We start from the raw sequence: 26,994 nt of genomic DNA, 5'->3' as shown, positions 1-26,994 counted from the left end.
ACATGCTTAACTTCCAGAAGACCCAATGCAGTGAGTGCAAAGCTATTCTGGGGTGGTGGTGGGAGAGTGTAGATTGTCCTGAAGCTGTTTGTATTTTAATGTTAATTCCACTTCCCCAAGAAGGGCTGGCTAGTCAGAGATGCCAACTGAACCTTCCCATTTTAATTAGTAAAATAAAGGAAAGCCAGTGACTGGGTGGGGTGAGGTAGGTGGAGAGAACGGTCATGGCAACATGGAGCTTCCCAAGGACCAGCTGGACCCAGGTGGGATTTATTGGTGTTAAAAAGCTATGAACATTACTGATTTTACAGGTCTAATATCTCATATGGAAGGGCAGTTTGTATCTTTTGTCTATTTGATGCAATCTTGTTGTGTAGAGGGTTTGTGGATTGAGTGTTGAATATATAAACCTGTATGAAAAGCTATCAGGTTGTAGAGCTGTGTTTGTGGGATTTTGGGGTAGAGCAACACCCTGGGACAGAGGCAGAGAGTAGGCGGTAGCATACCACCAAGGGAAGGGAGTTGCGTGGACGAATTCGGCTGTGGTGGCAGCTCAGACTGAGTGCCAGAGCAGTGTGTGGCTCCAAACTAAAATTGGGCCTGAAAAGTGAGACCTCAGGGCAGACAGAGAAATAAACGTTTGTTATTTTTTTAAATATTTACTGCAACGGGGGAGGAAGGGGATCTGGGCGGGAGACGGGAGGGGAAAAGGGGAAACATGATCAGGTATTAAGGGGGACAGGAGGGAAGCCCTGAGGGCCAGCAGAAAGAATGGAAATATGCAACGTGGGGGGCTGTGGGGGTGAAAATTGGGGTCCCTCTAGAAAGTACCAGAGACCTGTGAGGTCAGAGAATCTCAGGACCCAAAGGGAGGGACTGTAGATGAGATTCCCAACAGTGGGGAGGGGACTTGTAGAACCCACCACCAGTAGAGAGACAGGGCATCAAGTGGAGGGATGGGGTGGCCATCCCACAGTCAAAAACTCTGACCCAGAATTATTCCTGTTTAAAGAACTGCAGGGACAAAAATGCAAAAGAGACTGAGGAAAAGGCAGTCTGGTGACCAGCTCAACTGGGGATCCAGCTCAAGGGATGCTCCAAGTGAAAGACCCCCGCAGAGGGGAGACCCTCAGTCTAGTCTCGGGATAACACGATCCCCCCAAGAACTTATGAGAGACCGTCCTTGCTGCAATCACACGAGGTTTATTGAAATCCAGCGCTGGGGTCAAAACTCATATCCCATGTAGGGGTAGAGGAGTTTGACCCCGAGTGGCTGAGAGTAGGGAATTTTAAGGAAGACAAACCACAACGGGGGGGGGGGGTACGTTATTGGAGAATACCAAAAATACCAGTGAAGAATCCTAAGGGAAACACCTGGTTTCTCAAGATTGTTTATGATGTGTTATTTAACTTTTATGTTTTTATGGTCAGTCAGTTTCTGAAACAGAGTCACCCTGACCTTAAGGCCATAAATTCTTTATGTTCAGCCAGTTCCTAGAATTGAAGGATAGTATTGCAGAACTGGATAGCCTGCATTTTTGGCTCTACTCTGCCTGCTGGGGTCTTCTACTTTACCTGTTAGGGGGTCAGGCTTTACCCTGGTCTTTCAAAAGGTCTGACACTATTACTGATGCTATGATGTGCTTACAGACAGGAACCTAGAATGGCTGACCCCTGGTAGGGCTAACAAGTAGCTGACCGAGACAGATGCAGATATTCACACCCAACCATTGGACCGAAGTCAGAGACACCTGTGGTTGAATAAGCGAAAGGCTGGAAGGAGGAGGGCAACCCCATAGGAAGACCAGCAGTCTCAACTAACCCAGACCCCTGAGATCTCTCAAACAATGAGCCACCAACCAGGCAGAATATCCTAGCTAGTCCTAGGCTCCGGACACATACATAGCAGAGGACTGCCTGGTGTGGCCACAGTGGGAGAAGAAGAGCCTAACTTTCAAGGGACTTGGGCCCCAGAGAGTGGGGAGACCTGGTGGGGTGGGGAAATCATGAGGGTAAGTGTGTACGTGTATAGGAACATCCTACTGGGGATGGGGGGCAGGGGAGAAGAATGGGATGAGGAACTGTTGGAGGACTGACCAGGAAAGGGATAATGACTGAACTGTAAGAAGAGATTAAAGATAAATATTAAAAGAGACACAGTTATACAAGATAATAAGCCCAAAGATGTCAGGACTCTAAGTCAAAAGCTGCAAGATGATACATAAACAACTGAACGGAGATGGGTTTTACTCTTTGCTAAACTGTGTTAATGATTTAATGAATAAAGCTTATTTTTTAACGTGGAAAATTTCCACATCACCCAAATTGCCATGATATGATACCAAAATAGTAAGCCCAGAATCAGTAAAGAACAATTTCTTTTTATAAAGAATTAATTTATAATTAATACACTGTTATTTATTATATATTAATTATTTTTACAGCTTAAGTGTGTTTAAATTGCCTTATATTCTTAGAGCACAAACTCCTGTCATTATTTTTTGTATATATCTAAATTTAAAAAGCCTCCAGGTGATTGTAAGTATCCTTAGCAGCTGAGATGAGACAGCATCTGATTTCAGTAAGTCACAGGAATTTTTGGATAGTAAGTACTTTCATGGTTTTTCAGTTTCAAGAAACAGATGGTTAACAAAGATCAGCAAGGTTGTTCTTCCCTTATAAGAGTTAAAGGGTTATCAAATAACATTTTGTAAAGCACAAAGGAAACTAACTAAAATAATTGTTAAAACTATCTTAAAATCAGATGCAACAGTGGCTGTGGCAATTTAAATATGAGAAACCAGCTGTGAGACTGAGAATTTTACTGGGTCTTTACTCAGAGTGTCAGCTGCTCTACAGTGTTTAAAAACATTTATCGGGCCAGGGGTGATGGCACATGCACTCGTGAGGCAGAGGCAGGCAGGCAGACCTCTGTGTTAGTCGTCAGCTTGATCTTCAGAGGGAGTTCCAGGACAGCGAGGGCTCCACAGAGAAACCCTGTCTGGATCCTCAACCCTTCGGCTGCCCACCCCATCCCCCAAAGAGAAAGGTTTATCATTAAAAGCAGGGCACAGTCTGGTTAGTCTCAAGGGCAGCAGAAAGTAAGAAAACATCTCTACACAGACATCACTCATGTAAGACTTTCCCGCTTGGGAAACAATGACAAGAGTCACTTCAGGTTAATGCAGTAACCTCAAGAAACTCTTCATTTAGATTTTTAATGTGCTTAGACTAAAAGAACATTACAATTACACATTTCTTATAAATAGAATTTAAATCTCTATTAACAAACTAGAAGACATGTTACAAAAATTCATGCTGGAAATCTGACTAAATTAGTAATAGTAATTGATAGCTGTGACGGGGGAATGCACTAGTAGACTCCAAGAGAGAGCTGCATTCAGGATCTGCAGAGGCACTGTTGCTACAATGGGAAGAGAGAGCATCACTGACCTCAGAGGATTTAGGACAGGCTAGGGTGCAAATGCAAGCAGGATTGCATGAAGAAAAAAAAACATGAAAATAACCCAAAGCCCCAGAAAAACAATTACCTCAGGTGATGCAAATCCTAAATATTCCCAATCCCATGTTCCACCGGCAAAGCTATAAAGAAATTAGACATACTGTTTGATTCATTATCAGTACTGCAAGTATACAACCAGACTTCTGGATATTACCTTTAATGCTTATCTGCTTGTAACCTGCCAAACCAACCCGTGTCCAACTGTATTTTTAAATTTTACCTATTCACTTTACATCTTGCTCGCTGCCCTAACTACAACTCCTGGGCACACACCCAACAGATGTTCTACCACCCCACAAAGATTCTTGCTCAACAATGTTCATAACAGTTTTATTTGCAATAGCCAGAAACTTGAAACAACCTAGTGTCCCCCAACTGACAAATGGATGAAGAAAATGTGGGCACCTACACAGCTACTAAAAACAAAGACATCATGAGTTTTGCAGGCAAGGAGATGGGACTTGAGAATATCATCCTGAGTGAGGTAACCCAGACCCAAGAGGACATACACACATACTCACTTATGTGTATATTAGCCATAATACACAAGATACCCATGTTAACTTCACAGAGCCAAAGATCCAACTATTAAAATATAATTACTTCCAGTATTCTTTCAAATTCTAAGTTCCTTTGCACTTGTAAAAAATGATGGAAAAATAAAAATAACTATGATATATAAAAGTGTTCTGACTGCTTTCATTTTAATTTCATAAGAATAAAAGATACTTACCCAGATATATTTATGTAAAAACAATGACTTTTAGTGTTATAAAAATGCTTCAATTTGTTAGTAGTAAAATTATGTGAGAAAAATAAGCAAGTCAACTTTTTATGGACGAATTTGGATCACTTAAGTAGCCTTACAAATAGACTTCTCATTTCCTTCTAACGTCACAAAATCAAAATACAAATATGAACACAGCAAGTTGATAAAGTTGCCAAATTCTATGTCCTAAGGTGTTTATGAGATCACTGCCAAGTCAGTACATAATTAAATTTGAAATAACATGTCAGAACTCTGTGGCGCATGAATTCTGGCATGTGAAAAGTAACCTATTCTAATTTAGTCTGGAGAGTTACACAATGGCAGACAAATAATTATTGTGAAAAGAATTTGTATTGGGCAGAAAATCATCAGGAGAGACTTACCACATCTTCATCCGTTTTCATACTGTGGGTATAAGGAACTTCTTAGACTATGAATACTAGCGAAGTAAACAAGTCCTGCCACTGGAGGCTCGAGCCAGTGACGTTTCTGCAGTGCACAAATTTTACCTGCGCCTGGGAGCATCCGGTGAGTCTGCAGGAGCAACACCCCGAGCGACAGATGCCAGGAATTCTTGCCTTTTCTGCTGCACAAGGCATGCGGCCCTGATGATCTTGTGTCGGGGTGTACGGAGATAAGGCCTATTGACTTTTTGGGCAAGGTCTTCAGTGACCATTTCTAGGTCTGTCTATACAGGAAGAAGGAGAAGCAAGAGTTAAAGCTGAATGGGTTAGTAAACACATACAAAGCATATCTGGTTTTTCAGGCAAGTCAAGTTCTTTTAATTTTGAAATAATTTTCTATTTAGCATGCTTATTATTTTATGTTTTTCAGGTTATGAAAAGGTGACAGTTTAAATCATCATAAATGCAAGAAGACAACATTCACTTGATAGGCACAGAAGGCAGTGGGTACACATTACCCAAAGTGGAGTATGTCACTAATCAGAAGGAATTTGTTATTGTACCCTGGGGCACTGCCCAAGCTAGTGCACAGCTGCTGGGATGCAGCCCATGTACAGAAGCTGAAGGATTCTAAGACAAAGCAAGACAGACTACTGTGACCTTGAAAGAAATGTAGACTATAAATCAGTACAGGGAAGCTTAAAAGCATAAAATGAAAACCAGCAAGGAAAAAACTGTAGTGGCTTCCAACTAGGGGGTGAGGCTGGCAAGGGGAGTGACTGACTTAGGGGATTTGTTTTAAATATGTAACTTTCTGAAGTGGACTTTTGAAATAAAATGGAAAAAATGAACTTTCTATTCCAATATGTAATATAGTTTGTTTCATCTCTGAAGATAAAGCCTCCATTTTTACATAAGAAATAGGTCACAATTGACCAGTTTGAAATAAACTAACGCTGTAGAAATGTTGAACAGCTCAGAACTCATTTAAACTCATACTGTCAAATTTAAAGACAAAGAAAATTTTAGCTCATTAAAGGTAACTTTACTTAAAGCCATTTAAAAATTAAAAAAAAAAAACTGTTTTACTACTCACACTTAAAGTCAAAACAATTTGAAATGGCATCTTACTTGCATTAGTTCAAAAATTTCTTTCTTTGTGCTTTTAGGTTCTAGGAAAAATCCATATGGATAAGAACACTTGAGGATGCGCCGGGTTTTCAGAAGAACGTGCACTGCATCTTCGATGAAAGTGGTGTCTGGACAGCCTCCTTCAGCTACGGAGACATTTAGGACAGTGTATGTCTTTGCAAATACATACTTTGACTAAACTAAAAATCTAGATACACTCATACATGAAAGAAGAATTTGTATAAATGTCTTTGTTAAGTTGCTTGCTTAAAAAGAAATCGAATTATAATTATTCCCCTGCAAAAGCAACTGTAAAACAAACAAACAAACTGTAAACGTTGAGGAACAACTGGTTAACCAATGCTAAAAGCAATGAGGGAGAAAAAAGAACAGAGGAAGAATGAGGAGGAGGAGAGAAGAAATTTAAGAAAACTGTCTTAATAAGATAACACCAAGTTATCATAACTATAATATTTTATTATAACATAACAATTATTTTAAAACTATAAATAAAAAGTTAAGGTATAGAATCCAAATTGAAGTATTGCTGAAAATGAAATTCATACCATTAGGAAGATACTGCACGCATGTACAAACTGACACGGAACACCTCACGTGTCTATGTGCACTATGTCTCTAGGCTATAAAATTCAAAGTGATAGGAACACCCTTTGCTTTTCATTACAACACATGTGAGACGTGTAAGAAGCAGATCGTTTCACTTTTCAGTTGTTACATCTCTTAATTTTCAGCTTTACTAGGTGCTTGGAAAATCTAATATGAATAAAAGCAATAAAAAAAAGCTAGACACAGTTCTAATCATGGGGAAGCACACACCTGAGACTTTTCTTCCCGCCTCACTGTGGCCATCTCCTGAGCTTGTATTAGTACAGCAGTCGTATAACCTCTAAAGTCTACAGAACAATAATTAATAGAAACATCTGGCCAGTAGTGTTGCCTCCACTCTAAGTTATTTAACTTTTTTACTGTCTTATTAAAAAATTACTTTCACAAAAGAGCATGAGAGCAAATTATTTTATGAACTAAGATAAACATAACAGATCATTTTTATGTTTGGAATGTGTTTTTAATATATAAATTATGAGTTCTTCAAAAGTAAGCAAACCAGAACTTACGTTCTGTGTAGTTGATGTGGATATTGTGTCCAAATGATGACCAACAAACACTCTGTGTGTATTTAGGAATTATTTAACTTCTAACTTTAAATTTGGAACTCACAAATTAGGCCCTCCAACGGCTTTGCATCTAGAGCTCAATTCTCCCAAACTCTTATCTGATGTCTGAAGCAGCTCTGGACATGCCCTGCTCCTCGTGGAAACTCTTTAGGGACCCAGTCACTCTGCCAGCACTAGAGACCAGCTGTGGCACCGAGGAAGGAAAACTGCAGTGTGGTTTTGTCTGCCAATAGCAAAGGCTGCATTAGGAGAATCTTCATAGATACTAATCTTGTGCCAGCATTTACTTAGGACCTAAGTGGACTTTGGACAATGCCAGAAGCAGCTCATGGGTCTATTGTCCTTTTATCTGACACTACTGCCCTCTACCGCTCAATTTACTTAGCAGATTTGTGTACACACACACACACACACACACACACACACACACACACACACACACACACATTAAAACTTACTTTCTTTGAGAGCTCTACTCAATTGCTCCATCTTTTCTTTGGCTGTTTTAAGAAGGCGTTGTTCTAACTAAAGGAACAGAAATAAATAATTTAAATAACCTTTATTTCTTTTCTTTTTTTTTCTTTTCTTTTTTTTTTGCCTTGAACTCATAGAGATCCACCTGCACCCAGCCTCTTTATTCTTAACAGAGTATTTTAGCTCATTTGTAATGACTTGGGACATACCTGATAACTATGCTCGTGGTTTTTGTATCTTGTATAATAGTGCATAAACCTGTCAAGTTCCTGAAACCGTTTATGTTTCTTCTCAGCCTGGGAAACAAAAGTACATAAGTGACTTTTATTAAAACTACTCATAAAATTGGCTTGAGAGGGGTTTTGTTTTTGTTGTACTAGGTAGGAATGCATGCAGATGTATTTATTTTGTTGCTAGAATGTAAAATGTATTCTCTATGATAAAACAATGAACACCTGACTCTACATCTTCAACTTTGATTGTATGGCTTATAGCTATAGATTTGTATCCCTTCAAAATGCACATTGAGGCTCTAACCCAAAATGTGACTTGCATTTGAAGTCAAGACCCATGAGGAGGTTAAGTGATGTATTTTAACAGAAAGGGACACCACAGATCTCTAGTTCTATTTCCCAGCCTTTAACTCAGAGACCAGAAAGTGGGGTGTGCTGGTAGGCCAAGACGAGCGCCCTCACCAAGGAAGGGTCAGGGGAACTCTTCTCAGACTTCAGAGTCAGCACAACGGAGAGGCTCAGTGGTTAAGAGCACTGGCTGCTCTTCCAGAGGACCTGTGTTTGATTCTCAGCACCCATACAGCTCACAACTGTAACTACAGCTCCAGGGGTGGACACTATGTGCACACATGCAGCCAACCTCTCAGACATAACATGAAAATTAGGAAAAAGCTATCTAGGCTACGGTAGACAAGCAAAGTAGGGCAAGTGAGGGAGTTGAAGAGATGGTTCTGTGGTTAAGAACACTGCCTACTTTTCCAGATGGCAGCTTATATTACACCTTACAGTCCTAACTGATCCAACACTCTCTTCCGATCTCTGTGAGCACCAGACAGGCATATACATGGTGTATAGACATATATCCAGGCAAAACAACCGCACACATAAAATTAGTAAGTTAATATAAAAAATTCCCTCCTTGGGCCCGACTTAAAAAAAAAAAAAAGACACAAGTACACCATAATATTATACTGTGTTAAAAAGTGGTTTTACATCTTCATGAAGGCAGGCTGAAATTGGATTTTTTTCATATTTTCATCAAAAAAAAAAGAAAGAAAGAAAGAAAAAAGCTCCCAATTTTTAGCTTTTTTTTGCTTAAAGGGCACTCTAAAGTGTATTCACAATGCATTCAATGAACACACTGCCTCATCCAATGAAGACTTGCAAATCCTTCCCACAGGAGCTTGAAATACACAACTTAGGCAGGCGTTACCTCCACAGTCATCTCCTTGGATTGCTCCTCCACGTGCTGGATGACTTCATAGCGCGTACATCTGTAATAACCTCCAGTAGAAGAACTATGTTTTTTCCACTCTTCTAGGCAAATCCAGCAAAAGTCATACTTGCACTTTAAAAGAAAACATATGCAGACATTTCCATTTGTTCAGTCACTAAATAGACCATAATTAGAAGACAATTATACAATTATAAAAGGAAAATCCATCTTTTATGTTTATGGGTTCCGTGCCAAAAGATGTTCCAAGTCTATGCTCTTCTGATACTTTTATCAGTTCTTCTGGTACTGGATCACTTATTCATTCTGAAACATTTAAATCTTGGGCCTCTCTTCTCTAACATGAACTCAACTTTAGAGCTGTCTAGTTATCCCAATACCATGTTCTGAATACTTGCTGTTCCCCCACTGGTTATTTATCTGGTTATACATCGTCATGACCACACATTAAATCCCTGTATGCAGTGATTTCCTAGGCCGACTTCCTATTCTGTTCATACTCTGTGTATTCACAAGTCAGTACCATGTGTAGCTTCAAGTATTGAGGTTTCATGGTCTTACAAGGCCACCTCCCCCGATACCTTTGTTTTTCAGTGTTTTCCTGGATGCAGAAACACAATCTGCTGGCATTTTTGTTTGCCATCTTTTTGTCTTAAAGGGGATTTGAAAAGATTTTCTACAAAAGTCCTGCATATTTCTAAATCTTATTTTAGATTCAGAAGGTCTATCTATTTCATTTAGATGTTGCCAGGAGACATGAGGATTCTTCTTTTCTGCAAATTAATTTTGTATTTTGCTGCTAAGCTTAATTTTTTTTTTGCTAGTAGTGGTATATTTCTAGGTATGTAGTCATGCCATCTGTAAGTGGAATAGGTCTGCTTGGTTTCTGAGACAGGGTCTTGCTACATAGCTCAGAGCAGCTTTGCATTCATCACCCTTCTGCCTCAGCATGTAACATGCTAGGATTACAGGTGTGTACCACTACATCAGCTTTCAGGTACAGTCATATTATTACTGTAGTTTTAGGTTTTGTCTTCTCATTTCTTGTTCCCAATTGTTCCTATTATCAATATTAAATATTCTGATTCTCTAATTCTCTGTTCCCCTTGTGCTGTTTATCTGAAACCCTTCAGATCCCTGCTTTAGTGTGTTAGCTTAGTGGTTTACCTTAGCTTTTCCTTAAGACCTAAGATTTCTTGCTACATTGGTCATTTCTTCTTTATTGTTGTTGCCCTCCCCAGTCCCAACAGGGGCATTTGTGTATCCCTGGCTGTCTAGGAACTCGCTGTGTAGACCAGGCTGGCTTGAACTCAGATCCATCTGCCTGCCTCTTAGGTGCTGGGATTAAAGGGCACACCACTACTGCATGGCTCAGTCATTGCCTTTACATTTTATTTTCTGTCTTAAAAAATGCTCTCATGGGAAAGGAGGTGTGAGAAGAGGGACTGGGAGGAGAAGAGGCCAAATATTGGAATATAAATTCAATAAATAATTAAATTAATGAAAAATTGTTCTTACTGCTCTTTGTTAATTAATTTTTTAAAAAATTGAACCACATTCTCAATTTACTGTTTATTTTGTATTATTTTAAATGGGCATTATTTCTGCATAGTTTTAGCTGTAGCATTCAGGTTCTAATAAAGTAGTATTTTTATTTGTAAATTCCTTGATTTCTTGAATTACTTGAAAGATAAAAATTTCCATGGCATTTTAATAACTTCATTTTTAATCTATAACTTATCCTTTATAACCAAGAATATTACTTGTACTGATTTTTTATTTTTATTATAATAATCATTTAAAATTATTGATTTTCATAGCCAATACTTAAAGATTTTTACTGTTTTTCTCTGACATTCTATTGGGGAAGGTCACTGTTGTATAGACACTTAAAAGATGACACTGTTAGTATTTTTAGAAAATAATTGAATATATACATGTACTATTGGTCTCCAGGTAGTCATGAAGAGTCAACTCTTTGCATTCATTTATCATTTAATATGCACTCATTCAATAAATTGGCCTCATTGCAAAGCTCTACACAAATTCTTCTCCTGGTTGACAAAAACAAACTTTATGACTGCTTTGAAACAAATATCCTGCCGTGTGGCTTTATTGACTTTTCAAAATTAGTGGAAAGTTTCCATAAATCAACAAGACATTAGCAACCACAATAAAAATTCAATATATAGATTTATTAATAGCTTTTGTTTTTTAGGTTTTAACACAAATTTTCTATAGTGTCAAATGAAAGACATTTCTATATTTAAAATATTTAAAGTATAATTTAAAATGTTTAAGAATGAAAGATTTGCATCCCAAGTGAGGTAACCCAGACACAGAAGGATGAGCATGGTTTATATTCACTTATAAGTGGACATTAGTGGTTAGAAACAGATGATCACACTACAGTCCACAGAGAGGCTAAATAACAAGGAGGGATCTGGGGGGACTCATGATTCTCCCTGGGAAGGGGAAATAGATTTTGTGGGTAGACTAGGGACAGGTAAGGATGGGAACAGGAGGAATCAGGTTTGGGGGTGGGGGATGATGGATGACCAGAATTTGGGGGAATATAGAGGTCCAAGTGGATTCCTAATGCACTGGAAATTCTCTAGAACCTACGAGGGTGACCATAATGAAGACTCATAGTAATGGAGGACATGAAGCCAGATCTGGCAATCTTCTAGGCTTCCACCAGCGAGTCTAGGACACCAACCCAGCCACAAAACCTTTGACTTATAATCTGTCCTGGCTACGAGATGTGCTGGGGCAGTGGTTGCACAGGACTTGTGGGAGTGGCCAACCAATGACTCATCTAATGAGGTTTATGCCATGGGAGGGAAACCATGTCCAACGTTGCCTGGATGGCCAGGACCTGGAGGCTGGGTAGCTCAGAGACCTTGCGTAAAACCAAACAGTACTGTGTCCCCTTACCCTCAAAAATCAATGAAATGATTCCTAATGATACTCTGCTATACTCACAGATCAGTGCCTAGCCCAATCAGTGAGGCTTCTCTGTCAGCTGGTAGGAGCAGAGACCCATAGCCAAATATCAAGTAGAGAGAGCCCATTAGGTCCTTCCTCTTGGAGCTCAGGGATTCCTTCCGAAGAGGGAAGGAAGGATTGTAGAAGCCAGAAAGTTCAAGGAAACCAGGAGAACACAGTCCACTCAATCAATTAAGCAGGGCTCATGGGACTCCCAGAGGTTGAAGCAGCAATCACTGAAGCCAGGATGGGTCTGTGCTAGGTCCTCTGCATACATGCTGTGGTTATTTAACTTGAGTTTTTTGTAGAACTCCTAACAGGGTCTGGGGTGTCTGACTCTTTTGCCTGCTTTTGGGACTCTTTTCTTCCTACTGAGTTGCTCTGTCTAGCCTTGATATGAGGGTTTGTGCCTAGTCTTATTGCATCTTGGTATGCCGTGCTCGCGGTTTCTGTTGATATCCCTGGGAGGCCTGTTCTTTCCTGAAGGATAATGGAGGAGCAGTGGATTGTGAGGAGGGATGTGGATCTAGTAGAGCATTCAGTTGGAATGTATGAGAGAATAATAAACAAAAAGGAGAGAGATTATTTAAATATGTTTGTGTGTCTGTTGTAGTGTGCACATATATGTGTGCTTGGGTGCCCATGCCTCTACAGAAGCCAGAAGATGTTGGAATCCTTGGAGCTGGAGTTTCAGGCATTTGCAGGATTCCTGGCTTGTTACATGGGTCCAGGGATCTGAAGTCCGGTTCTCAATACTGCACACCAAACACTCTTTAATTTCTGACCCATCTTTTTATCCCCATAATACTGAATATTAGATCTCAAAAAACATTGGATGGTGACAGGTGCCAGTTAGCAGCTGGCCAGCAGGTGCCCTTGGCCACTAGACAGGGTCAGGGTGTTCCCGGGGGCTTAGGAGAGGGACCTGGTGATCCTCCACTGAGAGCCTCCAGCTCTTTCCTCTCTCACTTGGGGACTCTTTTGAGTCACTTCCAGGGACTCAGAAGTCCAAGCAGGGACAACAGGAGAAGCCTGGAGTGGAAGGTGGAGCTAGAGGATAAAAAGGATGGAATGGGGTGTAGTGGGTGATGTTTTAATACAGCATTCTAAGTAAAGATGTAAAAAAAAATTTAAACATTTTAAAGAGGAAATTAAAAAGTGTCCAGATGAACAAACATGCCATTCTTTTAAAGATTTCAGACAATGTAATCTATTATAATCCACAAGAACCATTAACAGCCCAGCAGACTATGAAATTGTTTACACGCTATAGCATGGATTCAACTTTTCATGACACGTCCTATTTACATATTTGAAAAATACTCTAAAGGATTCAACTGTGTGCATGAGGTTATCTTCTAGGTAAGTTTCCTAAGTCAACATAAGAATACCACCTTTTAGTTTTATTTTCTTTCTTTTTGGAGATAGTCTCACTGTATAACTCACTGGTCTAGAGCTTGCTATGTGGGCCAGGCTTGTCTCATAGATGACCTGCCTCTGCCTACAGAGTGCTGGGATTAGAGTCACACACTATCATGGCTTTATAAACTACTCAGTTTATATTTTTGATTTGAACAATTAAAATAGTATACAAAATAAGGTTCTTACATTTACAGATCTTGTAAATAAATGTTTGTTTTAAACCCCAGAGAATTTCAAGAAACATCTGTTTAATGTGGTACCTTTATATTATCAGCTTGATTAATTCATGAAAATACCCTTCCAGTAGTCTGTATTTATCAAGTACTTATAACTGTGCTGTGAAGGACAGGAAAGAAATACTGGCATCTACCCCAACAGTCAGCTTATTGATGGTTTATGGCGAATGTATACATCTGTGCACATTTAGGAAATCTACATCACGTTTCTTAAGAATAAAACCAAACAGGGAACTTGAGATGAAATCATATTTAGAGAAAATGATTTTGTCCTATTCTTAGATGAACTAAAATTGGGTAATTTTCTTAGAAACCAACAGTAGGCCTTTTCCTTCTAATCCCCAGGGATTCACTGCTGCCTCAAGAAGCCCATTTCTTTCCATTAATTTTACTATAATATAAACTTGTAAGATAATTTTGTAACTTCCATTCTTTTCCAAGTTATAATTCAATGAGCACTGGCTCAAGGAGAAAAAAAATCAACTATTCTCAGAGTAATGTTAATAAATTTTATTAGTCTTAACTATTTTAAGTTTTTTTCACTTTCTAAATGAGAAAACTACATTGTCTTAATATTTTAAAACATTGCTCAAAAACCTAGATGGTCCTTCTAATAAAGGAAAAATGAGAATATTACTAGTTTCCAAACAAAATACAGAAATAAAGGCATGAATTAATATAGTATTAATAACCTTATTCCAAGATTTTTAAAATGTAGGAAGCTTTTTTTTTTTTTCTACAATGAAATCAAGAGAGCACAGACTTCTTTTCAATCCATTAAAGGTTTCAGCTAAGTGGGTCTCTTTAGGAATTTTAAATCTTCAGTGTAGTAAAGAACTGAATTATTTATTTGGTTGATGAGTTTGTTAGCAGAACACCATCTTGTTTTGTAGTACAGACTAAATTAAGACTTGCATGAGAAAGCATGGAAGTGCGTGTCAGCATCTTACCTTGGCACACTGCATGTGATTGCAGCCCTCGTTCTTCTGTATTGGAGACTTACAGTTTGCACAAGGCTTGGAGTTAGTTAACAGCCACAGACAATTGGCAGCATCCTCATAGGCTTCACTGACTCCAACGACTTTGAGATATGGAGCACAAACACAATACATGGTTAAGCATACAAGTCCAGGGGAGGAAACTAGGCTTTACTTTGCAGGCTCTCTCCATGGTACTCATGTGTTTGTTTTTCCTTTTAGTGTCTAGGGCAAGATTTAAAAAACTTCTTCATTTTCAATAGTATAGGAAGTTCTGTTCCAACATTCTTAGAAAACCTATTTGAAAAGAAATTTCTCTGTAAATCTATACAAATAAAAATGGGGATGAACCAAAGTTTTTTTTTTTAAAAGAGTATGTGCTTTGTTTAAAGTAACTATTATGCATGACAAAAAAAGTAACTATCATATTCAAGAAAAGTATAGAAAGAGTGATTGCCTTAGAGCAGCAGTTCTCAACCTGGGGGATGACCTTTCTCAGGGGCCCTAAGGCCAATGTAAAACGCGTATTTTGAATGGCCTTAGGAACTGAGACACTGCTGCCCCACTCCAGGCAGGTGTGCCCATATGTAGGCATGCCCACACAGGTACCCAGAACTTGTGTGGTTGCAGCATTAGAAAGGTTGAGAACCACTGTGTTAGACTATTGTCTCTTTTAGTAATTTTATATTACGTGTATAAATGTTTTGCCTGCATTTATGTATCTGCTTGGTCCCTGCAGATGTCAGAAAAGAGTGTTGGATCTCTTGGAAGTGAAGTTGTAGATGGTTGTAAGCCACCTTATGGTTTAAGAACCAAATCCAGGTCTTCTGCAGGAGGAATGGGTGTTCCTAACGATTAAACTATCTCTCCAGCCCCTAAACTATAATTTCTTAAAATAGGCTAATTGCAAACAAAATGATCAGGGATTCTTCATAGTGGAAAGCATTAAACAGCAGTATCTGTTTTGTGAGGCAGGGTTTGATATTCATAGTCCAGGCTATTTACAAATTTAGAACCCGGCCCTCAGCCTCCAGAGTGCAACAATTAAACAAGAACACTACCTTTTCCTTTTCTTCTTCTTCTGTTTTTAATCTGTGATTACTTCAGATAAGAAAATCCAATGGGAAATTCCTACAACTAAGTTCATCTCTTCAGACATGTTTCTCTTTCTTTACTCACTTACAGAACATGGCCAATTCCACTCTTTCCTTTTCTTTCCATCCCCATTCTCTTTTGTTTTAGCTAAGATCCTTCTCATCTCTTGCCTAGACAGCAGAAAGAGAGAAAACCAACCTGTCTTCCCAGTTCCTTTTTCCTTCTATCCTCCACAATACTACCTGCACAATGATCTTTGGAAAATAAAATTCTGCTTAAGAGCATTTATCTGCTTTCCTTAGTAAAGGGCTAGAAGATAAAATCTAATCACTTCGGTAAGCAGTGTGAAGTCCTTCAGGACCTGACCCATTCACTTGGCAAGTTTCTCTTAGGGATTAGGGATACATGGCTCAGTGCTTACTCTATATCAACTTTATAAATTTCTTCTTAAATTCAATTTAATCTGCTGTAATTTGAGATCTGTTATCTTAAGGAAAGCCACAGTTTTTAAAGATTCTAAATATTTCATTTTAACTGACCCCTAGCAACTTAAAAGGTAAAATTAAAATGTTATTATTCCTGTTAGACTGGCAGGGATCTGCAGGTTTTGTTTTATTTTCTACCTCTAACTGCACTGGGAAACCTTACTTCTGTAGTGAAAATGATGTCAGGAGTCACTTCTGAACCCTGTCTGTGGCCCATTCAAGTCAAGGTTCTAGCTGCACGCACCTTTGGAAAGAGGCTACAGTAAGGTTTTAGTTGTACTGTCCAAACCAGAGGAGAAACGAGACTGTGTTTTAAAAGGCACATTTACCCAATCCACAGGTATGAGATGACAAAAGGAGGACAGCAGCTGGGGATGAACAACCCTTAGGAAGTGGAGTAGCCTTTTCATGGACCCTCGCAGCACAGAGGGGTAGTCTTGCTGCACTGACCCTGAAAGATACATGTGTATGTCTGGACCCACAACATCACAGCTCCTGTTGTTGTTGACTGCAAAATACTGGCTTTTGATTCTACACAGCCAAGAGAGGCAACAGCAGGAGTGAGGTGAGCAGGCCATGTCAGTTTCTACTTGAGAGAAAATGGCTGGCGGGAGAATCATATCATTTGGTGAGGACAGAAATCTGAGAAGGAGCTCAGTATGGCTACTGTGGTCAAGCTGTGGAAGCAATGAAGAAAAATCTAAACATATTTAAAACACCTAATTATTGTTTAAAAGAAGGGGCCTTTCTTCTCTTTTCAACATCAACGCTATTTTTAGCTTGGAGGTTCTAGCATATTCTTATGACCGTATTGTTCATTGTTGTAATAAATACAGCACAAAGCCTCTGAAACAAAGCCACTGTGTGATACATAACACAATACTTTTCTTCTACTCTTGGAGAAAGCTTGCTTCTAACTGTACTGTAGGGTTATACGATGACAACTAAACTTAGAAATTGACCAATTACTATTACAATAAAACTGGGGAAACACCTTCCCTCTCAGTTCTCCGAACCCACCCTCTGGACACTTGTGATGCATGTCTGTCCAGTGAGTACTCCTAGCCCCACCTACTTTCAAACCCTTCCACTAACCTCACTTTTATGTCTAACATAGTTTAATCATGTTTTCTTAATATTGATGTGTTAGGCTTTTGTGTTAAGACATTTACTAGTGCCAGAATATAACAGAATTTAAACCTATTTAGTAGAACCAAAATGTAGACAGCAGGTATACACACATATGCACATCCCTTCACATGCACTTATATACACACCAACACATCCACACACACACTCAGAAGCTGCTTTTAAAGACTGGCTTTAAATAAACCATTTGAATTCTATTCTATCATCAATCATTTAGAGAATATATAAATCATCTGCACATTTTATAAATTTACCATTTTATCACATACAGTATAACTAAATCTACTTCTTGTACTGATTAAACACAAGAGAATTTAGTGCTTTAAATGCTAATCAGTTGGTTTTTAGTGTATTTCTAATACGTTTTCTCACTAATTTGTTTGTGTCACTTCTTTTGAGTTTCACCATTCAAGGACTAGAAACCTGGGGCTAAGAGAAAACAATTCATCAACCTATAAACATGGTTTTAAAAAAGGAAAAAAATAAATGCTTATGAGAGCTGAGTGTAGCGGCTGGTGCCTGAATCTCAGGTGCCTAGGAGGTTGAGGCAGGGCGACCATCAGTTTCAAGTCAGCCTGAATAGCTAAGCTAGGAAGAGGCTGTCTTAAAAATGCTTATGTGATTGTTATTACATTTTTTGGTCTAAGGTACAAAGAAACGTACTTGCAATACAAAGGAACGTGTCAGCATTTAACAACATTTAGTCATGCTTTCCTTCTTCAGAATATCACTTTACATGTTAAATGAGCTGTCTCACTCTTGTCCGCTTTCAGCTCCATGGATATCATACACAGACTTACACAGCGTGGCCTACACAGTAACCCCTGGGTGGGACCCAAGCGTCATGAGAAAACATCCACGCCTTTCTTTCTCTTGGAACTGAGTCTCAGTGTAATCCTGACTTCGTTCCTTTCTGTTAGGTACTTTGCAGGTGAACACTGCTTCCTCTATCCTGTTTTCTAACATTCTTCCCAACTTTCCATCTTTCTGGATCAAAATCTCATTCAGACAATTCAATGGTTATTTTTAAATTTGCAGTCTATCTCTGGCCAACATAAACATTATACACCCCATTTGCTAATCTTACACTTCCTTCTTCCTCCTACCACAGGATCCATATCACATGCAAAAGTACTCTCAAGGCTCACCACTAACCTCTTCTCAGCCTTGGCTTTTACCTCTCCTTCCAGAACAGGAACTTATCTACGGGTCTGGAATAACTGTAGCGCTGTGCTGCCCTAATAAAACACTGCCTCTGGAGGAAGGCAATTCAGGAAGAAGAGGAAATTTACATGGCTTGGGAAACTCCTGAAAGTTACAAGATTCACAAGGCTCTGTCCCCAAGGTTATATCAGAAGTAATAGTTATTGGGGAGAGAAGACTTTCCAACCAGCTGAGATTTCTCCAAGCTGTAAAGGAACTGTAGGAACACAGCTTTTAAGTCATGGCAAGCTGGGGTGAACTTTCTCATGATACAGCTGCCTTTGAACCCTCCACGCTCCTATAAGTAACCCCAATAAACCCACTGGTTCACTAAGCTAGACTAGGTAGAACTGTTTTAGTCTGTCATAGGCACCCTTTCTGGCCATATACATGATACAACATGTAATACTAATTACACATCTCCCAACAGTAACTCTAACCGAAAAAATATAAGATTGAATGATAGACGAAATTGAAGATATCAAAAGATAGAAACTTTCCCATTCTCGTGCAGCAATAGGATTAACAGCAAAAATGGCCATCCTACCAAGAACAATCTGCATACTCAATGCAACCCCATCAAAGTTCCATCACAAGTCTTCACAGATCTTGAGAGGAGAATTTCCAGCTTCATATGGAAACACAAAGAAACTCAGGATAGTGCAAACAATCCCAAATAATAAAACTGGTGGAGGTCTCACCATTTCTAACCTCAATTTATATAATAGAGCTATAGTAATAAAAACAGCATGGCATTGGCACAAAATCAGTCATGTTGATCAATGGAATCAAAGACCTACACATAAATTCAATATCTATGAACACCTGATTTTGACGAAGAAGGCAGAAATACACACTGGAAAAAAGAAAGCATTTTCAACAAAAGGTACTGGTAAGTGAAGGCTTATGAGGCCAAATGAGCTGCTTACATTAACAGATTACACAGCGCTTCCTTGTGGGAGGGTCTATTTGCATTCAATAGAGAAGACGACATCAGACCACAGCAGCAATGCTGCACACCACACCCAGGTACAGTCTGATGGACCCATGTGTTTACTTAGATCAGCTACAGAAGGCAGCTGTGTCACCAGAAAGGCCAGGTAAGCATAAAAGATGACTGAAGAAAGCTGTGTCTCTCAACTTCTATTGCACAAATACCATGCATGTTTCCTGTGGTGCCTGCAATTGGAAATGTCTCCCCTATGGTGCTGTTTGGGGAGGCTAGGAGGTGTGCCCTTCTGGATGAAGCATGTCCCTGGGTATAGGCTTTGAGAGCTTAAGGCTTTGTCCCACTCCTATTTCATTCTCTTTGCTTCATGCTTATTGACAAGATGCAAACTCTGAGCGTGCTGCTCCAGCTGCCATGTCTGGTGCTAGCTGACATGGTATGACATCATGAATTCTTAGGTCTCTGCAACCCTAAGCACAAATAAACTTTTCCTTCTCTTGCTTGCTCATGGCACTTTATCACAGCAATAGAAAGTAATTAATACAAGTCCTCTAAACATATTTTGCCTCAATATTTGCTTTACATTTCAAACCAGATCCTTGAACCATATTCTGTTTTAGAATAAAACAGTATGCTAGACTAATTACGTCCTGTAGCACAGCAATCTTCTAGGCAACTAGGAAACATGCTAGATTGAAAACACTGACACTACACTGAGTTTCTTTAAACGCCCATGTCCACTTAAGCCCTCAGAGCCCCTCTCTCAGCTGGATAGTGTGCAGTGGTCTCAGACAGGTTACACTCACATACCCGCATATTAGCTATACCATGGCTTGAGCAACCGAAGCATGCATCTCCTAGTCATCAGTCTGTTAGACCCGTCCGATGTCTCTGCAGCCAGGCTTGCTCTGCTCCTTTCACCTGCACAGCTCCAGCACTCACTGCGTCCTCCCACACTGCCCCACTGCACTCAGTTGTTGACTAAGCCATGTTTCACAAAGCTACTTCACCCTGTCCCTTAAAGTGTTCCATAAGAACACTGACGTGGTTTTAAGTATTCAGTTTATGAATCAAATCTATCACCCTCTCTTAGAGATGACTGACTCCATCTTTCCCCTCATCGCAGGAATAATACTCTCTCACAATATCTATGACACTTATTTAAAACGTAAATGGATGGTATCTGAATTTTATATTCTTGTAAAACAGTACTTAAATAAAGAAGACAACATTTAAAATAAATTACTAACTATTCTTAATATTTCTACTATGCTTGAGACAAGCACTTCTAGAATTCCACTGGACAACTTCAACCACTTCTCCTGTGACTACCACACATTCGAAGTGTGCATATCAAGGGCCATTGTTTTTCCTAGAAGGTATCTTCTTTTTCTGAATTTGCTAACTCCGAATAGTGGTATAATGGTCTATCTTGTGTCACAAACTTAAAAGCTCAACATCTCAAACACTGGTCTATCTGTCATTAAAGCTGCGCTTCTACAGTTACCAGCTATTCTGATAAAAAGTGTTTGATAAATTTATATTCTGTTTAAATAATATACTTCATGGCTCATTCTATTAAGAACAAGTGACATTCCAACTCATCAGACAACATGAACCTCAAGGATCTACAGTTCTGAGGCCTGTCCTTGGGCAATGGGTAATTCTCTCACATAACCCACGCCCAAAGACCTCACTCCTGCCAGTCTCTCTCCAAGTGATACTCTGATGCAAGCACAAATGCCTACGACATACCTTAGTCTCTGCAGAGAAGCTCACACTCAATTCATAGTTCACCGCTTTCAGGAAGACCCTGCGGTATTCTTTTTCCCTTCAATTGCAGTCAGTTGTTCTCATGTCTACCTGACTGTATGTTACCATATGCTATATAATTTGAAAGATTCTCCGACTCTCTGCCCTTCCTAAAGGCTCACATCATCTTTATTATGTGATTTGCTCTGAAGTATTGGTTTGCCAAGTGAATTCTTGATCCTGATTTGCAACACTTCAAACAAACTCCATTATCTAAAAGAGAAGACCCTCACTAAATCTTGCCTTGTATTACTTTAAAAAATGTATTCATTTTTTAAATATAGAAAATGCTATTGGGAAGAATGTAAAAAGGAATCCTTCAGAGATGCATAAAATCTATCACCTGATATATGCTCTATGCCAGTCAATACAGGTGCTATCTCATCTGTAAAATGGGATTAATAACGTCACTTTGGATCCGTTCTATCACAGAGCAGAGATAATGTGCTTACAGAGGTCTCAGTATCTGAATCAACTGAGCAGGGCTCACAGGGCCTCAAAGAAACAGCAGTGGCAGGCATGGGGCCTGCATGGGTCTGTGTACACACTGGGGTTGTTTAGGTTGGGGTGTATCGGGAGCATTGTGTCTCTGACTCTTCTGGCTGCTCTTAGAACTCTTCCTCCTATTGGGTTGTCTTACTGCCTTGTCTTAATGTAGCTGGGGTGGGGGGAAGTTAGGTTTGCTTTTTCTCTTGAAGGTTTGCTGTTTTCTGAAAAGAAATTAAGGGGGAGAGTGGAGGCTGGGCAGCTGGGAAGAGTGGAGAGAGACAGAAGAAACTGCAGTCAGTATGTACTGTATATGAGAAGAATCTATTTTCATGAAAAAAGAAAAAGAAAAATTGCAAAGTACAGAAAAACAAGGTGGCTCACCCAAGGATGAAAAGGGCTTTGTGCGAAGGTTAAACATGACCTTCAGTTGTAACTTAGGCTAAAAAGTCTGTTAAAAGTGAAGATACGCCTGTGATTTTGCCCTGTCTATACTTACCCCCAAAAGGATCTAAGTGGGAGAGGCCATGGTGGCCATGGGCCTGACACTAGCACTGGGCACCTCTCTAATGCACAGATTCTGAGAACTAGCCAAGGCTCCTTTGAAAGCCCACAGGGAATATGTACCACAGCCATGCACAGTCCACTCACGTTCCTCCGGCTTCATTTCAGCTGTCTTCTGGAGCCAGCTTTTCCATGTTTGGCAGTCACAAGGCTCATGTGCTTCACCAAGGCACTCCCTAAGAGACGGAACAGAAAAGCCATTGAAAAATATTCCTTATCACCATCTGGATAAAAAACATAGGTGGTAAACACTCATCCAATTTTCCAATTGAAAAAATTAAGGTACAAATAAGATATGAAGCATTTTAAGAGATTTTGAAAATGAGAGTCCAAAGCCAGACAACTTCAGTCCAACTTTTTAAAATCAGTATGGTTATATATCCTAAAAGTTACACATAGCTGATCTAATATGACTTAGTGCTGCAGTTTTAGGAGCTATGAAACAACTTTATCAACCGTGCTTTAGCCTCACTCAGGTTCTGACTATTGGAGGTGAGTGTCCTGTTAGCACTGCCTTTGTCTTCGAGGCTTGTTAGTGCTGGAGGGCAGAGCCTACGCTATGTAGTTGTAACTGCGTCTAGTCACCTCAGCCCTCGGTGCTAACGTCATAGACCTCTGCACTTTATCCATACAGCCATCTTCCCAGCACTACAAAACATGTGTGTAGTTATACTTACCTTCGAAATCTCCATAATCAATCACAGCTACTTTTATGGAATCTCAGAAATTAGATATAAATAACTGAAAACATTAACCTATCAATTGAGACTCAATTTTATGTTCCTTCTATGAATGTATTAGAACCTGTGAAAACTGTTTCTATATGCTTGGCCCAGAGAATGGCACTGTTAGGAGTTGTTGCCTGCCTGGATGCTGCCATGCTCTTGTCTTCACGATAATGGACTGAACTTGTAAGCCAGCCCCAGTTAAATGTTGTTATTGTAAGAGTTGCCTTGGTCATGGTGTCTGTTCACAGCACTAAACACAAAGACAGAACCCAACTCTTAATAAAGAGCTTAAACCATTTATAAACTTAGTCATTTTGAGTCAGCATTGTGTTATACTGTGTACTAGAAAGTGTCATAGGGAGAGATATTCCAAATCTAGACATATTAACACTATTACTACCACCTTCTTAAATAAAGATATTTGTAAAGATCAAGTTTGTTAAGAACTAAGGGGATAGGGCGGGAGAGATGGCTCAGCGGTTAAGAGCACTGACTGCTCTTCCAAAGGTCCTGAGTTCAATTCCCAGCAACCACATGGTGGCTCACAACCATTTGTAACGGAATTCAATGCCCTCTTCTGGTGTGTCTGAAGACAGCTACATTACATTAAATATATACATCTTTAAAAAATTAGCTAAGAGGTTAATATTTCACTATATTTAAATGCACTAATACTAGTTTTACTTCATACTTTATAATTATCACTGAAAACTAGAAATAACAAGTGTTGAGAACTTAAAAACTGGAACCTTTGGGCACTGCTGATGGAAGTGCTAATGATGACATAGCTGTCTGAGGAACACATTGGTGGTTTCTATAAAGTGAAATAGAATTATCATCTAACAATGATTCCATGTTAGGTATTGTATCACTACCTGTGTCTTCACTGTGACAAAGCAACACCGTGACAGAGTATCTTAGAGAAGGGTAGGTTTAACTCTGGTGTATGGTTTAAGCAGATACTCATCATCACAGTAGGGAAGGTATGAAGGCTGGGGTCCCACCTGTTACACAGCAACAAAATACTCCCTCAAATTAGGCCCACTTTGCAGAGGCTCTACAATGTCCCTAAACAGTGTATCAGCTGGGGACCAAGTGTTTTTAACAAATGACCTTCATTCTCTTAAGGGAAATAATCCAGATTAAAAAAAAAAAAAAAAAAAAAACTGAAGGATTTCACTGCTACCAATGTAGACTAGGCCAACTCACAGAGAAAGAAAATAAAGCAATAGTTATCAATGGTTGCTGGGGAGAAAAAGAGGGAGGACAGCTGCTTCAGAGTCATAGGGTGTCTAGGGGTCACGAAAAAGTTTTGAAAAAAAGATTCGGTGAGGCTGGGTGTGGGGATGCAGCCTTTAGTCCCAGCACTGTGGAGGCAGAAGCAGAGGCAGGCAGATGTCTGTGAATTCAAGGCCACCCTGGTCTACAGAGTAAGTTCCAGAACAGCCAGGCTACACTGATATATCTTCTCTTGAAAAGGAAACAGGTAGTAGAGGCCTTACTTGTGCTCCAACAAAATTTTACTTTTAAAACTAGGTCTACATAGTAATTAGCTGACCTCTAACCTCCAACATGTTTGTTTTTGCTTTTTAGTAACAGCAGGAACCAGGCATGGTGGGCAGGGACAGGTCCCTTAACTGTGCCTTTCTAATATTAGTAGTGCTAGATGGGACCTTGACTTAGAAGACTAGAGTCTTAATCTAAAATTCAAAGTGTGTTTAGGCTCAGGTGGTGAAGGCGCCTGCTGTCAAGTCTGACAACCGGGATTTGATCCCTAGAACTCAGAAGGTGCAGGGAAAGAACTGCCTCCCACAGTTACCTCTACCTCACACGTGCACTATGTGTTCTATCTGTACACTGTGAGTGCATTCACTCACACAATACACACATGCAAACACACAGGACATTTCTAAACATTAAGAAGTGTATTGACACAATATTTCATAGTTCTGGAAGTACACAAAAGAATACTTTTTCTAATCTACTAATTAAGTAAGACTTAGTTAATTTAATCTACTCTAAATAAACGAGAGTGTGGCGCATGCTGAGTGACATGTCCTTTGCGATATTAACTCATCACCAGTTCAGTTTTATTCAGTACCCAGGAGGCACTACAAAGTAAGTAAAATACAATACACTTAAAAGCAGTAGTCACACGCTCTTAAGTGGGGCCAGGCTTTATAGTCACCTAAGAACTCATTTTGGAGAACCTGAAGTCCAAGATGAAAATCTCAAAAAGACTGCTTAGTATCCTAAAAAGGCCTGGCTTAGAACAGTTGCCAAAGGCTCCTAGTTTATGAAGACATGAAACTAAGAACTTTATAACCTACAGTTAGCAATTTTGTTATTACAGAGTAAGAAGGAAATGGGCTCTGGAGTCAACAGTGGGTTCTCAGTTCCCTTTCTGCTGTTACTGAACAGTGCAACACCAAGTGTCTGACTGAGTTTCCTTATGGGTAACACGGATACAAGAGGATGCAATCCAGAGCATTAAAAAAATAATTCAATTAAATAATATAACCACATTTTTAAAAGACTCAGTATGGTGGCAATATCACACCCACAACAGTTATGACCTGTTTGTTACACTTTTAAAAAAAGATTTATTTATTTATGTACATGAGTACATTGTAGCTGTCTTCAGACACACCAGAAGAGGGCATCAAATCTCATTACAAATGGTTGTGAGCCACCATGTGGTTGCTGGGATTTGATCCTCTGGAAGAGCAGTCTTAACCATCAGCCAGTCTGAACCTCTTAACCACTGAGCCACCTCTCCAGCCCCTACACTTTCTTAAATTACTAAAAATAGTACCAAGTATGCTATAATTTAAACACCTGATCCGGTTCAGAGTACCTATAGAAACTGTCAGCAAAGTGTTAAGGCTGACTGCAGCCTGTCTTATACTAACCAGCAGAAGAGGTGTCCTTTGCCGCAGTCTACAGCAGGGGCTCTTAGCAATGGGAAGCTGAGTGTGTCAGACCCGGATGGACTGGGCCCCTGTCTTGTCAGCTTGACAGCTCTTTCACAACCTGCTGTAGGACACCATTTAATGGCAGGATTATTTTCAACAAAGGCCTGTTTAAAAATCGTAAGAAAAAACAAGAAACAATTTTAGCTGCAAATTCTAAAACAGAGTGCATCTCTACAGCAACTGAAAGTACATAAAAGAAAAATATTAAAAACAGTACTAGAAAGCTAATACTTCAGAATCAAAAACATGGCAATTTAAGGAATAGAGTGATTTTCAAATCCTTCTCTTTTCTTTAACCTAAAAAGCAGGTAAATGACAATAAGGTAAAGATGCAATTATTGCATAAAAAATGTCTAACTTAAAAATGATTTGCTGTCAGGAGCCAACAAGCTAATAATTAGAGGTGATCTTCCTGAGATGGGTCCGCCTTGGATTAAGACCTATGATGGAACTCTGGTAGGCAAGGCACAGGAGAGATTCATCTTAGGAAAGATTCCTGCTATTAATGTGCCTTTCCTGTTATTATTAACAAACTCACTGGTTATTAGCCCACCCTTTTGAGCTCTGTAGAACAATGTAGAACAATGAAGATCTACTGTCTTGTAGTGACAGTACACAGGCAAGTATATGATTTCTTTCTTTCTTTCTTTTAAAGCCAACCAGGGTTTTAAATAAAACCAGTACAAAAAAACAAAAGCCACATAAGCCCAAACCAGTGACACGTGTTGTAGGAAAAAGGGCTCTTTGGTTCAGCCAGCTCTCCAGATAAAAACAAAGATTCATAGTAAGCTCTTGTGTGGATTTGTCAAGCTGGGAACTGACTAAGGATAGTAGGTCAGAGGTCTAATCAGGCTGGGATCAGTGGGGGAGGACAAGGTTCCTCACAACTAAAGTAGCACTTAGGTGTGACAGGGTCCTGTCTCAGTAGGGAACGCTATCACCAGCCTTGGTCACCCGCTGT

At 39.5% G+C, this 26,994-nt stretch overlaps 1 protein-coding gene across 2 annotated transcripts in view; it reads right to left on the bottom strand.

Moving 5' to 3' along the window:
* Positions 1-26,994, bottom strand: part of ANKIB1 (ankyrin repeat and IBR domain containing 1) — a 101,484-nt gene that overhangs the window by 3,413 nt on the left and 71,077 nt on the right. For both annotated transcript variants that reach the window (XM_080936457.1, XM_080936458.1), the window contains exons 9-17: positions 25,971-26,137; positions 22,418-22,506; positions 14,561-14,691; positions 8,944-9,078; positions 7,707-7,793; positions 7,482-7,548; positions 5,828-5,973; positions 4,802-4,980; positions 3,552-3,603 (exon numbers count right to left, since the gene is read on the bottom strand). In XM_080936457.1, coding sequence (XP_080792583.1) covers positions 3,552-3,603; positions 4,802-4,980; positions 5,828-5,973; positions 7,482-7,548; positions 7,707-7,793; positions 8,944-9,078; positions 14,561-14,691; positions 22,418-22,506; positions 25,971-26,137 — 1,053 coding nt within the window. The remainder of the gene's footprint in view (positions 1-3,551; positions 3,604-4,801; positions 4,981-5,827; positions 5,974-7,481; positions 7,549-7,706; positions 7,794-8,943; positions 9,079-14,560; positions 14,692-22,417; positions 22,507-25,970; positions 26,138-26,994) is intronic.

Source organism: Micromys minutus (assembly GCF_963924665.1).
Source record: "Micromys minutus genome assembly, chromosome: 23".
Classification (NCBI taxonomy): domain Eukaryota; kingdom Metazoa; phylum Chordata; class Mammalia; order Rodentia; family Muridae; genus Micromys; species Micromys minutus.
The sequence above is the reverse complement of the archived record's forward strand: the minus strand, read 5'-3'. Positions and strand labels throughout refer to the sequence as shown.